Below are 16,146 nucleotides of genomic sequence, written 5' to 3' on the forward strand. Positions count from 1 at the left end.
CCAGTAAGGATGCGATTGTCAGCATCAAACTCTGGGCACACAGTGAGGAGAACGAATGTTGTTCCTTCCACTGCGTAACATCACAAACAGGAAGCAACAAGGATTTTGCCACTTCTGGTTTCTGTCCTTTGTTTACCTGACTGTTAATGGGCAGTAAAGCAGCCAATCAGGCCGATCTGTGTCTGATTGGCTGCATTGGAGGCCAGAGGAGAGATCTGGGGTCTAATAGACCCCAGATATCTAAATAAAGAGGACCTATTATGGCCCATGCTATTACAAGGGATGTTGTTCATCCCTTGTAACAACAATAAAGTTGATTAAAAAAAAAAATGTAAATATAAACAAAATAAAACTGAGAAAAAAAAATGTTAAAGTGCTCCTGTTCGTACACGCAAATGCGCACGTAGGTCCTGCATGCATATGTAAACGGTAATCACACACCACAAGTGATATCGCAACAAACGTTAGAGAGAAAGCAAAAATTTTAGAACCAGACCTCCTACGTAACTCTAAACTTGTGACATGTAAAGGCGTTTAAAGTGTTGCCTATGGAGATTTTTAGGTACCACAGCTGCACGGGTGGACGCATTTTAAAGCATGATGTGTTTGGTAACTATTCACTCAGCATAGAGCTGCACGATTCTGGATAAAATGAAAATCACAATTTATTTGCTTCGAATAAAGATCACGATTCTCTGCGTAACGTCATCTTTTACATTATACAAAAAAAATTGTGCCAACTTTACTGGCTCTTTTTTTTTTATTCATTTAAGTGTATTTTTTTCCCAAAAAACTGCCTTTGAAAGACTTCTGCGCGAATACAGTGTGACAAAAGATCACAACGATCGCTATTTTATTCTCTATGGTCTCTGCTAAAAAAAATAAACATAATGTTTGGGGGTTCTAAGTAATTTGCTAACAAAAAATACTTATTTTAATTGCAAACATGTGTCAGAAAAAGGCTGTCTTTAACCACTTAAGCCCCGGAAGATTTTACCCCCTTCCTGACCAGGGCCTATTTTGCGATTCGGCACTGCGTGACTTTAACGGACAATTGCACGGTCGTGCGACGCTGTACCTAAACGAATTTAACGTCCTTTTTTTCCCACAAACAGAGCTTTCTTTTGGTGGTATTTGATCACCTGTGCGATTCTTACTTTTTGCGCTATAAACAGAAAAACAGCGTCAATTTAGCAAAAATAACAATATTACATCACAGTTTGGTAAAAAAAAATCGCAAAAAGTGTATTTTGATTGGTTTGCGCAAAAGTTATTGCGTTTACTAACAAAGGGAAAGATTTTTGTCATTTTTGTTGTTTTTTTTTTTAACGCGTAATGGCGGTGATCTACGATTTTTTTGCGGGACTGCGACATTGTGGCGGACAGAACGGACCATTGACTGGCATTTTTGGCACTTTTGGGGTTACCAGTGACATTTCTACAGTAATCAGTGCTATACATATGCACTGTTACTGTAAAAATGACACTGGCAGTGAAGGGGTTAACTTTTTTTGAGAGGGAGGGGTTGTGTGTGTCCCTAGGGGCGTGCTTCTAACTGTGATTGGCTGTGGCTTGAGGTGTAGGAACAGAGATCAACGGTCCTACATAGTAGAACCGTATGATCACCATTCCTACACCAGGGAGAATGACAGGCGGCTGTGTTTACATTAGCCGCCTGCCTTTCTCCCGCTCTAACGGACAACCGCGAGTGACCGGCAGACATCGGGTCCGCCGGGCACACACGCGGGGGGGTCCGTGACCGAGCGGGAGCGCGCCTCCGGCGGCGCGCGCTTGCTCCCTAGGCCATCACAGGCTAGCGACGTAGCCCTACGTCGCTTTGCCTGTGAGGGGCTGACCGCCGACTTAAATAGTCGTGCGGCAGTCGGCAAGTGGTTAAACTGCCCTCACTTACAGAGGAAGTTCATTCCTCTCATCTAAAAGAACAAAAAGATACATTGTAAAACATTGTGTTTATAGTCATCTAGCAGCCTGAACAATGTTAATAAACATTTGCCGGAGGCTCTTTTTTTTTTTTTTTGACAGCTGTGAGCAGAGAACGGCTTACAGAGCCGAGGACATACAGTTTTAAGATTGTGAGGGGGGTGAATCGAGATTGCGATTTTTTTAACGATTATTCGTGCAGCTCTAACTCAGCATAACATAATTTTTTTTTTAGTTTACCAAACAATTGGGTATTATATTGTGTATTTGTACAATAAAATTAATGAAAGTGTATTTTTTTTTCCCATTTGTTTTGCAAAAACTCATGTGCAAATATCGTGTGACATAAAAATATGCAACATCCACCATTTTAGTCTCTAGGGCAGTGGTCTCCAAACTCCAAAATGATAGGACACTATTTCCCCCAATGACACCAATGATGAGGCACTATTTCCCCCACTGACCACAGGTACCATGCAACTAAAGCCCCGTACACACGTACCGATCGTCGGCCGAACGATCGGCCGTCTTTTGTCCCCGGGCTGTCGTGTCTGTTGAAAAGTGCAAAAGACTGCACAAGAATTTTGTCTGCCGACTACAGCCGACTGCAGAAGTGATGTCATGTGATGGTTAACTTTCCCTGTGTTTTTCCTTTTCTGAGCATGCCCAGTCTTGCAAATCTGCGGTCTGTCGGCTGAATTCTGTACTGACTGGCGAACAATCGGCCGTTCTGGTGTCGGCATACAAAAATTTTAATGCTTGCATGACAGATTCTTTTCGGCCGAATGTGCGCTGTCGGCTGTCGGAGGCATCATACTAACAAGCCTACAATCGGCAGATCGGTCGTCGGCCAAAGCTTTTCGGCCGACGATCGGTACGTGTGTACGGGCCTTTAAAGTAGAAATTTAGTCAGGAAATAAAGTCCTGCTAGATCACTTCAGGCTGGTCCCTTTTGCAGGTATAGCTATATAAATAAATACCAATACTGTTTAAAATCCAGTAATACACTGTCTCGCCCTGCTCTGCACATGCTCAATTGCTCTTCACTTTTAGGCACTGCCAAGTTTGTAGAGGTCGATCTGCTGACAGTCCTAAACCAGAATTAAACCCTCCTATCCTTTACAGCCAAGGAAGCTGCTTCTGTTTGATCTGCGAACAAAAAGCAAAAAGAAGGCCCCGCCATCTCAGTGTATCTATTTAGATAATTTAAAAACACACAAGTAATAAAAGGATTGCACTCAAAAGAAGGATGAGAGTGCAACCCTTGCCTTGTTGTCCAAGGTCGTTGCCAGAAAAGCTGACAGGCAGGGAGAGATGCAGCCAGGACCTGTAACCAGGCTGGAACGTAAGCTGGCGTGGGATCTGTGGCCGGAAGGACGTCGGGCTGTAGTGACTTCACACGATGTCATTGTGACAATTATTTTAATGTTACTTATGAGCATCTATAATGGAATTGTAGTCTGGAGTTCCACTTTAAGTCCTGGTTCACATTAGTGTGATGTGGGAACACTGCGAATCTACTGTGTGTTCCCACATCGCATCTGCAGCACAGACAGTTCACACTGCCATATGCGATACGCTGGGGGTGTCAATTCAAAGTTAACGACACTCCCAGATCAGATCGCAGTGCGATCTGACAGTTCGCACATGAATCGGATCACACTGGTTTGAACCACCATGCGATCCGATTCTGCTGTGGACCAAAAAATTGTCTAGCCTGTAGAAGTCTGTGCATCCCTCCATGAATATGCCTCCCCAGACCATCACTGACCTACCAGCCAACCGGCTGTGCTGAACGAAGTTACAGGCAGTATAACATTCTCCACACCCTTTCCCATCTGTCACATGTGCTCAGGGTGAACCTGCTCTCATCTGTGAAAAGCAATTTCTGGTGTTTAATGGCAATTGAGCTCCATGGTGCCAGGCAGTGAGCACAGGGCCCACTAGAGGACGTCGGACCCTCAGGCCACCCTCATGAAGTCTGTTTCTTATTGGTTAGAGACATTCACACCAGTGGCCTGCTGGAGGTCATTTTGTAGGGCTCTGGCAGTGCTCATCCTGTTCCTCCTTACACAAAGGAGCAGATTCCTGTCCTGCTAATGGGTTAAACAGGAAGGATACCTGTTTTTGACAGGTACCCATCCCCAATTCTGTGAGACCCTGCCGCAGCGAGGTCACTTGGAGGTTCGCCCCAGCTCCTAAAGTGCAGCAGGGATCCGGCTGGGACGCCAAAAGGCTTCACTGCCATTTTCCCTTACCATGAATGGCGGCAGCAGCACCCAAAAGCTGATCTGAAAATTGGTTGCGGTGCCGACATCGTAGGATCCCTGGACAGACAAATATCTTAATAGTAAAAGTCAGCAGCTACAGTATGTGTACAGTATGTGTACAGTATGTGTAGCTGCCAACTTCATATTTTCGTGGAGGGTGGAAATTACCTTTAACCACTTGCCGACCGCCGCACGACTATTTACTGCGGCGGTCAGCCCCTCACAGGCAAAGACACGTAGTACTACGTCACTAGCCTGTGAGGGTCTAGGGAGTGAGTGCGCCCCCCCCCCCCGGAGGCGCGCTCCCGCTCGGTCACGGACCCCCCCGCGCGTGTGACCGGCGGACCCGATGTCCGCCGGTCACTCGCAATCGTCGGTAGAGCGGGAGAAAGGCAGGCAGCTGATGTAAACAAGCCGCCTGTCATTCTCCCCTGTGTAGGAATAGTGATCCTACGGTTTTACTATGTAGAACCGTTGATCACTGTTCTTACACCTCAAGCCACAGCCAATCACAGTTAGAATCACACCCCTAGGGACACACATAACCCCTCCCTCACAAAAAAGTTAACCCCTTCACTGCCAGTGTCATTTTACAGTAACAATGCATATATATGTATAGCACTGATTACTGTAGTAATGTCACTGGTAACCCCAAAAGTGTCAAAAATGTCAGTCAAGGGTCCGGTCTGTCCGCCGCAATGTCGCAGTCCCGCAAAAAGAAAAAAGCAGATCGCCGCCATTACGTGTTAAAAAAAAAAAACAACAAAAATGACAAAAATCTTTCCCTTTGTTAGTAAACGCAATAACTTTTGCACAAACCAATCAAAATACACTTTTTGCAATTTTTTTACCAAACATATGTAGCATAAAACAAATTGGCCGAAAATGTTAAAAAATTTTGATTTTTACATTTTTTTGGGGGGGAATTTCATGTAAAAAAAAATGTGAAAATATTATTTTTGCAAAATTGTCGCTCTTTTTTTGATTATAGCGCATGATAAAAATCGCACAGGTGATCAAATACCACCAAAAGAAAGCTCTGTTTGTGGGAAAAAAAGGACGTCAAATTCGTTTAGGTACAGCGTCGCACAACCGCGCAATTGTCCATTAAAGTCACGCAGTGCCGAATCGCAAAATAGGCCCTGGTCAGGAAGGGGGTAAAATCTTCCGGGGCTTAAGTGGTTAACATCCCTCCCATTAAAGGTATTATTTACTTGCACTGATGCCAGGCCTGGGACATTTTCTACCCTCACTGCCCACAGTCTGGCTTCCCTAAAGTCAGGACAGTAAACTGGCCCTTTACTTGCAGACCCCCTGCTCTGGGGCCTCTGTATAAAACAAATGTCTGCTGGGGGTTATAAGTATTCCAGCAAAAAAAATAAATAAAATAAATGTGTATATTTTATATATGTATACATACACATAATGTATATATTTTCCTAACATTGCAAAGAACACCCAACAGCAGCCTTCATAGCTCCCCCTATAGTACTATCCAGGCTCTTCTAGCTCTGTGTGCCCTACAATGGCAGTATTATTACCGCCCACCATGAAGATAGACGGAGAACCCTGCGGTGCCCACACATCTATGCCCCGACCCAATGCTGGACCCCAGCTGCCCGCACTTCACCGCTACACGTGCGTACATACCCGGCGCACACTGATGATGTGTCACGGCGCTGAGCTTTTATCTTCCGGAAAGAATAAACGCTAAGTCTCCGATTGGTTGGTAGGAGGGAGGGGTGTGGCCAAGATACCGGCTCGCGTGTTGTTTGTTTCGGAAGCTGCTGGAGAGAATTTGACAGGCGGGCGGGCGGATTTATAACCTAAAGAGACATGGACCGGGACCGGGGAGAGGAACACATGGACTGTACACAGAAGGAGGGCGGGGCCGCCACAGCTGGAGCTGCCAGAGCCCGCTGGAGGCTGCTGGGACAGGTGAGAAATCAGGGGGCAACTTGTATCTGTAGCTGGGAGATCAGGGGGCAACTTGTATCTGTAGCTGGGAGATCAGGGGGCAACTTGTACTTGTATCTGTAGCTGAGAGATCAGGGGGCAACTTGTATCTGTAGCTGAGAGATCAGGGGGCAACTTGTATCTGTAGCTGAGAGATCAGGGGGCAACTTGCAGCTGTAGCTGAGAGATCAGGGGGCAACTTGTATCTGTAGCTGGGAGATCAGGGGGCAACTTGTACCTGGGAGATCAGGGGGCAACTTGTATCTGTAGCTGGGAGATCAGGGGGCAACTTGTACCTGGGAGATCAGGGGGCAACTTGTATCTGGGAGATCAGGGGGCAACTTGTATCTGTAGCTGGGAGATCAGGGGGCAACTTGTATCTGTAGCTGGGAGATCAGGGGCAACTTCTACCTGTAGCTGAGAGATCAGGGGGCAACTTGTACCTGGGAGATCAGGAGGCAACTTGTATCTGTAGCTGAGAGATCAGGGGGCAACTTGTACCTGGGAGATCAGGAGGCAACTTGTATCTGTAGCTGAGAGATCAGGGGGCAAATTGTAGCTGAGAGATCAGGGGGCAACTTGCAGCTGTAGCTGAGAGATCAGGGGGCAACTTGTATCTGTACCTGGGAGATCAGGAGGCAACTTGTATCTGTAGCCTAATCGTAATTAAAGGAGCATATGCTATATCTTCATTTTTCTTTGTTTCGCTCTTTGTTTTTTTGTGGTTTTTTTCCTTTAGCCCCGGTGTTCCGTGAGAATTACCTACCCCTCGTCACTTCCGGCCAGAAAGAGCTGAGCAGCGCAGCAGTGCGCATGCTCAGAGCCCCGGATACGTGATGGAAGAACAGAGGAGCTTACTAGTGCGCATGCGCACTAGTATGAAACGATCACGGTGTACCGAGAGAAAAACCTACCGACGCGGCGCTTACATAAAACAGCTGTGCGGCAATACGAATCATCTCCGCTCCTGTCCCGGTCACTTCCCTGCTCTCGGCAAGTAAATATACAAGCGGCTTTCGGCTCCGTGATTTATCTTTTCATACAGCCGCTGCCGCTTTTATATTTACTATCCGAGATCAGGGAAGTGACCGGGACAGGAGCGGAGATGATTTGTATTGCAGCCCAGCTGTTTTAATGTACCCGCTGCATTCCATACAGTGCCGAGTACCGGAAGTGACGAGGGGTAGGTTTTTCTCACGGGTAGGTAATTCTCACGGAACACCGGTTCACATAGGAGCGACGCTACTTTCAGGGGCGACCTCCGAGATCGCGGTGCGAGCAGCGCGCCGCGACCTCGGAGCGGCCGCCACGGACTTCATAACATTGAAGTCTATGGCGGTCCCCTCTGGGTCGCCCCAAAGAAGCTCCGGACCCTTTTTCTGCGTCGGAGCGACTTGTGTCGCTCCTATTAGAACGGGTCCGCAGCTTTCCTATGGGAGGCGACCTGCGGCGACCTGTGAGGCGACCAGGTCGCCTCACAGGTCGCCCTAGTGTGAAGCGGGGCTTAGAAGTTCATTGTTGTTTATAGAGATATTTCGATGTATCTTTTTCCTTTACAGATACAATTTTTATTTGAATTGTATATCTAGAGTTGATAGATATAGGATCAATTGATATGTCTCCTAAAATGGGAAAATGTCCAATTTGGGCCCAAGGTGTCAATATTTTGTGTGGCCACCATTATTTTCCAGCACTTCTTTAACCCCCTTGGGCATGGAGTTCACCAGAGCTTCACAGGTTCACTGAAGTCCTCTTCCACTCCTCCACGATGACATCACGGAGCTGGTGGATGTTAGAGACCTTGCGCTCCTCCACCTTCTGTTTGAGGATGTCCCACAGATGCTCAATAGGGTTTAGGTCTGGAGAAATGCTTGGCCAGCCCATCACCTTTACCTCAGCTTCTTTAGCAAGGCAGTGGTCATCTTGGAGGTGTGTTTGGAGTCGTTATGTTGGAATATTGCCCTGTAGCCCAGTCCCTGAATGGAGGGGATCATGCTCTGCTTCAGTATGTCACAATACATGTTGGCATTCATGGTTCCCTCAATGAACTGAAGCTCCCCAGTGCTGGCAGCACTCATGCAGCCCCAGACCATGACACTCCCACCACCATGCTTGACTGTAGGTAAGACACACTTGTCTTTGTACTCCTCACCTGGTTGCCGCCACACACGCTTGACACCATCTGAACCAAATAAGTTTATGTTGGTCTCATCAGATTACAGGACATGGTTCCAGCAATCCATGTCCTTAGTCTGCTTGTCTTCAGCAAACTGTTTGTGGGTTTCTTGTGCATCATCTTTAGAAGAGGCTTCCTTCTGAAATGACAGCCATGCAGACCAATTTGATGCAGTGTGCGGCGTATGGTCTGAGATAACATGCACTGCATTGATGCATTTACACAATTTTACACTAACTACCAGGAAGAATGAATCCTTACATTTAAAGAGCACCTGTCATTTCAGATCCATCATGGCAGCGCCTGTTAGCGGGCATCCGCTCACCTGCTGCCACCACGTCCCTCACCTTGTTGTGTTACTGCCGCATCACCAGCCGTCCCATTAAAGTGAATGGGGCTATTGGTGAGTCAACAGCGGGTCAGAGGAGATAATAGTTGTTTTCTGAAAATATGATTTAATTTGACTTGATTTAACCACTTCCTGCCCGCCCTATAGGCAAATGACGGCAGGAAGGTGGTTGCATTATCCTGACCAGACGTCATATGACGGCGGTCGGTGATGCGGCGTGTCACTCTGACGTAGGCTCTTTACCATGTGTCCAGCTATGTCCAATCACAGCTGGTCACATAGTACACAGGAAGAGCCGTTGATCGGCTTTCCTCAGTTCGTGCCTGACAGGCGCGAGTAGAGAAGAGCCGATCTGCGGCTCTCTTGACGGGGGGGGGGGGGCTTCTGCACTGGTAATCAGAGCATTGATTACCAGTGCAGACCCTTGGGGGGGGGGGTGCCACTAGAACCACCAGGGATGCCCAACCCATAACCCCAGGGATGCCCACCATGGCCACCAGGGATGGCAATCAGGGCTCAGAGAGCCGCCAGTGCCCTCCCCATCAGTGCCGCCTATCAGTGCCCACCAATGCTGCATATCAGTGCTACCTATCAGTGCCCATCAGTGCTGCCCATCAGTGCCACCCCATCAGTGCCTCATCAGTGCCTGTCAGTGCGGCCTCATCAGTGCTCATCAGTGCAGGAAAAAACATATCTATTTACAAAATTGTGTAACATAAACAAAAAAAACTTTTTTTTTTTTTTTTCAAACTTTCAGGCTTTTTTTATTTGTTTAGCAAAAAAGAGAAAACCATGCGGTGATCAAATACCACCAAAAGAAAGCTCTATTTCTGGGGAAAAAAATGACATACATTTGGTTTAGGTGCAGTGTTGCATAATTGCGAAATTGTCATTCAAAATGCAACAGTGCTAAAAGCTGAAAATTGGCCTGGGCAGGAAGGGGGTGAAGGTGCCCGGTATTGAAGTGGTTAAATTAAATCCACCCTCAGGAGAAGCAAAAGCACACTAATCTTCCCAGGGAGTGGCAGGAGGGGGGGTGTCAGGACAACTCTGATCATTGGAGGAGAGCACCCGGAGTTCCCAGCATAGCTAGAGAACTGACCACGGTAGAGCGGAGCATCAGGTAAGTAAAACTGTTTCTCCTCTCACCCAGACAAAATAAGCAATTACCCTTGCAGTGCTTAATGCATGGCGGCCATGTTTGTGTAGTCCGGCAGCCATTTTTTGGTGGTTTACGATTGAAAATAGCGGCGGCCATGACAGTGGAGCCCTCTGGGTGGCTATTTTGGCAGTGGGAGCCCCTCCTCATCCCCTGGTGCTGACTCCTGGATCTTTTCAATTCCTGATCGCCATTCATGCAGTGCAGATTCTCCTGGTAGCTGTGGTGCCTGGTTTCTGCTGGGTGGTGAGTCTGGAGGGGTCCTCTCCCTCTCTACTGAGGATCGATTGATGCTCTGTGGCTGGCAACCGGGTGGGCTGCCAGAGTGGTGGGGGTGGTCCCTTAGCAGTGTTTTACTCCTTTTTTTTGTGGGGTACCCCTGGCGACTCATCGAGTCTTTGGAGCACATCTCCCCACCTGATCCACTCTCTGAGGCTGCGGGGCCCTCCGGGTCCCATCCATCCATCGATGCACTGACAGCGGTCCTGGAGCTCTTGGTGTCCCGGGTGGAGGTGGCTTTTGGGCGACAGGCTAGCAAAAAGCACCCCCCGCCTTCCCCTCCCCCCATCAGATCCTGAATCTGGTTCGGCCCTTGTGAAAGTGAGTCACCCTGCTGGGTCTGCAACCACGCGCCCTTAATCCTCAGATAGTAAGGAGGATTCCTCCACTTCTGCAACCGGTAAGAGAATGCAAAGTGTTCTCCGAATGGTGCTCCTGAATGGGAGTGATCTCCCATATTCACTAGGCAGCAGGGAAGCCACTCAGGACCCTCAAATGTGTGGTGCAGCTGTTGTTTACACACAGGTACGAGCCGTCAGTACGTATTTGTATGTATATGTAGAGCAATGGGGGTGCTTTTACTTTTTTTTTTTTTTTTTTTTATTTGTTACAATTTTTAATTTTTGAACTTTTTTATTTATTTTTATTTTTTTCATTTACCTTTATTGTAAACCCAATGGGGCTAACTTCCTGTTATAGGAAAGCTTAACAACCTTTGACCAGAAAATAAAATAACCTAAGCAACAGCCTAAAAACATTTTCTCCAAAAATAGCCCAAAACAATAGCCTAAGAACATTCGACCAGAAGAGAAAATAGCCTAAAACAATTGCCCGAGAACATTCAGGCCAATTTATTTTCTGGTTGAAACAATAGACTAACAACATTCAACCAGAAAAGAAAATAGCCTAAAACAATAGCTTAACCACATACAACCAGAAGAGAAAATAGCCTAAAACAATTGCCTAAGAACATTCAGGCCAATTTATTTTCTTGTTGAAACAATAGCCTAACAACATTTAATGAGAAGAGAAAATAGCCTAAAACAATAGCCTAACAACATACAACCAGAAGAGAAAATAGCCTAAAACAATAGCCTAACAACATTTAACCAGAAGAGAAAATAGCCTAAAACAATTGCCTAAGAACATTCAGGCCAATTTATTTTCTTGTTGAAACAATAGCCTAACAACATTTAACGAGAAGAGAAAATAGCCTAAAACAATAGCTTAACCACACACAACCAGAAGAGAAAATAGCATAAAACAATCGCTTAACAACATTAAGGCTCCATGTACACGGGACGTTGTTAAAAGTCCCTTTTGAATGCTGGAATTTTTAGGACGTTTGAAACGTCCGTTCGGTCACGTTTGTACCCGCGTTTAGCGGGCGTTTAGCAGCGTTTGCGGGCGTTTGCGTTTAGAAGCGTTCCTAGAGGTCAAAAAAATTATTCCCCTTTAAAATGGAAAAACGCGAACGCTAAACGAGGGTCATCGCGTTCAGACGCGTTTGTGCGTTTGAAACACCGGGAAACACACGTTCGAACGCAAATAATTGCGTTCTAAAAACAGTCCCTGAACTCAACTGCCTGCAAATGACTGTAAACGACCTGATGTACATGGACAGATAAGATAAAATATAGATGGGTTCAGGGGCTTCTGAAAAAAACGCCCAACTGCTCCTAAACGTCCATTTCCAGCGTCCCGTGTACATGGAGCCTTAACAAGAAGAGAAAATAGCCTAAAACAATAGCCTAACCACAATCGACCAGAAGAAAAAATAGCCTAACAACATTTCTTCAAAAATAGCCTAAAACAATAGCCTAATAACATCAAACTGAATATACTGTAGCCTAAATTATCGCCTAACAACATTTAACCAAAATAAGAAAATGGCCTTAAATGAGTTGTAAAGTCAGAAGGTTTTTTTTATCTTAATGTATTCTATACATTAAGATAAAAAGCCTTCTGTGAATGGCAGCCCCCCGAGCACCCCCTAATACTTACCTGAGCCCCATCTCTGTCCAGCGATGTCCATGATCCCCTCGGCCGTCCTGGGACTCTCTCTTCTGATTGGCTGAGATACAACCGCGGTGCCCTTGGCTTGCACTGCTGTCAATCAAAGTCAGTAAGCCAATCATTAGAGAGAGGGGCGGGGCCGAGCAGCAGCTCCGTGTCTGATTGGACACACGGAGGTGCAGCTCAGCTCGGGTGCCCCCAGAGGAGGATTCGGGCTGCTCTGTACAAAACCACCGCACAGAGGAGGGAAGTATAATGTGTTTTTTATTTAAAAACGAGAAAAGAGACTTTACATTCACTTTAAATAATAGCCTAAATACATTTGACCATGCTCTCCTCTCCCCCTTTTTTTTTTTTTTTTTTGTTCTTTTTCTTGTATTTATATACCATGTAACCGATGTTGATCTCAGCATTTTATATATGAGAAGTTTAGGAATCCAGATATATAGGGATTGACCACCTTGCATTTTCCTTGAATTTAAGAGCCCATTCACACTGCCGCGACTTGTCAGGCGACTTGTCAGCCTGACAAGTCGCGGTAGGTCGCGGTCCATTGAATAGTACAGGACCCGTTCTAATTGGAGCGACACAAGTCGCCCTGACTTAGAAAAAGGGTCCTGTACTACTTTGGGGCGAACTCAGAGCGACCTGCATAGACTTCCATTATGTGAAGTCCCTGCAGGTCGCGCTGAAGTCGCGGTGCACGCGACTTCACAGGTCGCCCCCCGAATTCGTGTCGCCTCAGTGTGAACCGGCTCTAAACCTCTAAATAATAAATATATTTTGATAAAAGACCTTTTGTTTATTACATCCATTTTTCCCTCTTTTATCCAGGCACTAAGAAGGAGACGCGTAGATGAAGAAAACCTCCAGAAAGTATCTGTTAGAAGGTTCAATTCTTTCCAGCTTTTCTCAGTAACTCCAATAACAGAGAAGACAGAAGATGACCAGCACACCTGGCTCCAATACAGAAGTAGATTCTCCCCGGAGTACAGTGTGTGTTTAAGGTAATCCCTGACTTTGCACGTTATACAGGGCTCAACAAATCCAAGGCACCAGGTCACCATGACGACTAGAAATTGCATCCTGGCGCCTGGGCTTGTGTCAGACCATTCAATGTTGGCACCAGGCGTGAGCGATTCGTGACTCTGCATTTCCGGGTACGGGGCATGCGCTTCCATCCGGCTGCAGTCTCACTGGCTCCATGACATGCCGATCACCGGGTCCTGTCCAATGATTCATGGCCGGGACCTGCTGATCGTCAGAACGAGTGACCGGAGAGAGATCGGTGTTGTAAACAACACAGATTTCTTTACTGACAGTGGGGATGCAGGGAGACAAAAAATGGCACATCCCTTAGTAAAACTGTGCAGTTACATTACACTCCATAGGGTACACAGTTAACCCTTTATTTGCCCCAGATGTTAACCCCTTCCTACCCAGTATCATTAGTACACTGACAGTGCATTTTATTAGCACTAATCACTGTATTCGTGTCAATGGTGATATCATTGTCAGTTAGCCAGTGTCTGAATGCCCGCCGTACTATCTCAGTCCTGCTATAGGTCCATGATTGCCGCCATTACTACTATAAAAACAAAAAAAAAAAATTCTAGTATATATGCACACCTTCATTTGTAGCACTATAATTTTGACGCAAACCAATTAACCTAATTGGGATTTTGTTACCAAAGACATGTAGCAGAGAACATTTTGGCCTAAATTCATGAAGAAATGTTATTGTTTTAATTGTTTTGATTAGATATGTTTTAGGCTGCATTCACATGTCAGCGTATGATCGCGGGCAGAACCGCCGCGGTTCCGCCCGCGATTCGGAGATTTATTGCAAATCGCGGGACGCCTAGCGTTGCCCGTTGATTTGCAATAGCCCCCCAAACGCCAAGTGATGTTGCCGCGATTTACGCCCGCCGAATCGCGGCAACATCGCGCAAACAAAATCGCGGGACGCAATACGCTCCAAAAAAGTACAAGAGCTTCTTTGGAGCGTATTGCGTCCCGCGATTTTGTTTGCGCGATGTTGCCGCGATTCGGCGGGCGTAAATCACGGCAACATCGCTCAGCGTTTGGGGGGCTATTGCAAATCAACGGGCAACGCTAGGCGTCCCGCGATTTGCAATAAATCTCTGAATCGCGGGCGGAACCGCGGCGGTTCTGCCCGCGATCATACGCTGACATGTGAATGCAGCCTTATAGCAAAAAGTAAAAAATATTGTTGTTTTTCAAAATTATTATTTTTTTTTTATTTTTTTTTATTTATAGCGCAAAAAAAAAAAAATAAAGCTCTATTTGTGTGAAAAAAAAGATATAAATTTTGTTTGCATACAGTATTGCATGTCCGCAATTACCAGTTAAATTAGCACAGCCCCGTATAGCAAAAAAAGCTTTTAGTTAAAAAAAATAAAAAAAACTGGCTCCTAGATTCAAAGCAAATTTGTCAAGCCCTGCATTATCACATTGGGATCTCTGCCTGTACCTGGTTAAAAATGCCTTTTGTGGGAGGTTTTTACATTGTTTAAACCCAATTTTATACTTGCATTCCCTTAGTTGTGTTTCGGGATGAGCTCAGGCATGTCCGGATACTAGTCTGAACCCACCTAAACTATCCTGCCAGGAGGGTGTCACAGCGGGCCGTCAATCTTAAGCTGTCAAGGCATTCCCTGCCCCTCAGCAACACGTATACACGTCCCTTGTGCACATGCTGATGTGGGGTGGAGGAACTTGACTGGCCTGACCTCAACCCGATAGAACACCTTTGGGATGATATAGGGCGGAGACTGTAAGCCAGGCCTTTTCACTATATATATATATATATATAGTGTGACAGACCATGAAAGGGTCTGAAGAAGCCATGGAGAACGTTATGCTGCCTGTAACATTGTTCAGTATGACTGGTTTGGTGGTGGGTCAGTGATGATCTGGGGTGGCATATCCATGGAGGGAAGCACAGACCTCTACAGTCTAGTCAATGGCACCCTGATTGCCATTAGGTATTGGGATGAAATCTTTGGAAATCTTTGGACCCATTGTCAGACCCTAGACTGGTGCAGTGGGTCCTGAATTCCTCCTGGTGCACGACAATGCCTGGCCTCATTTGGCGAGAGTATGCAGCCAGTTCCTGGAGGATGAAGGCATTGATACTATTGAATGGCCTTATCTAAATCCAATAGAACACCTCTGGGACATTATGTTTTGGTCCATCGGACGCCACCGGATTGCACCTCAGTCTGTTCAGGAGCTCAGTGATGCCCTGGTTTAGTTCTAGGAGGAAATACCCCAGGACACCATCCGTCATCTCATTAGGAGCATGCCCTGATGTTGTCAGCCATGCATACAAGCACGTGGGGGCCATACAATCTACTGAGTACCATTTTGAGTTGCTGCAATGAAATTTCAGCAGAATGGACTCGCCTGCTGCATAATTTTTCCACTTTGATTTCTTGGGGTGTCTTTGAATTCAGCCCTCTGTAGGGTGATCATTTCATTTCCATCAAACGATGTGGCTTTCCTTTGTTCCTAACACATTACCCAGTCCATATCAGTATAGATATCCAGAATAATATTTCTAATGATTGAGATCTGATGTGTTTTCAAAGTGTTCTTTCTAACTTTTTTGAGCTGTGTGTGTATATATATAATTACACACTGCTCAAAAAAATTAAAGGAACACTTTGAAAACACATCAGATCTCAGTCATTAGAAATATTATTCTGGATATCTATACTGATATGGACTTGAGATATATATATAAATCGTTTGTAGACTATAACTTTCACTCCACCCAAATAAAATAAAGCAGTAGCAGATTTAATTTTGGCCTCGGTTTATGAGGAAATTTAGATTTTTTTTAAAAATGCTTTTTATTAACCACTTTACCACCGGAGGATTTTGCTGTCTTCCGTCCAGGCCACTTTTTGCAATTCGGCGCTGTGCGACTTTAACTGACAATTGCACGGCCGTGCAATGCCGTACCCAAACGAAA

General features: G+C 45.9%; 2 protein-coding genes across 2 annotated transcripts in view; one reads left to right on the forward strand and one right to left on the reverse strand.

The window, feature by feature from the left end:
• The window catches only part of PREPL (prolyl endopeptidase like), an 87,686-nt gene extending 81,827 nt beyond the window's left edge, over positions 1-5,859 (reverse strand). The window contains exon 1 of the mRNA XM_082249843.1: positions 5,842-5,859. The gene's annotated coding sequence lies outside the window, so the exon portion shown is untranslated. The remainder of the gene's footprint in view (positions 1-5,841) is intronic.
• A 123-nt stretch (positions 5,860-5,982) lies between these two features.
• Positions 5,983-16,146, forward strand: part of CAMKMT (calmodulin-lysine N-methyltransferase) — a 641,387-nt gene continuing 631,223 nt past the window's right edge. The window contains exons 1-2 of the mRNA XM_082249844.1: positions 5,983-6,149; positions 12,981-13,153. Coding sequence (XP_082105970.1) covers positions 6,048-6,149; positions 12,981-13,153 — 275 coding nt within the window. The 5' untranslated portion in view covers positions 5,983-6,047. The remainder of the gene's footprint in view (positions 6,150-12,980; positions 13,154-16,146) is intronic.

This window comes from Pelophylax lessonae (genome assembly GCF_965119305.1).
Source record: "Pelophylax lessonae genome assembly, chromosome: 3".
Taxonomy (NCBI): Eukaryota; Metazoa; Chordata; class Amphibia; order Anura; family Ranidae; genus Pelophylax; species Pelophylax lessonae.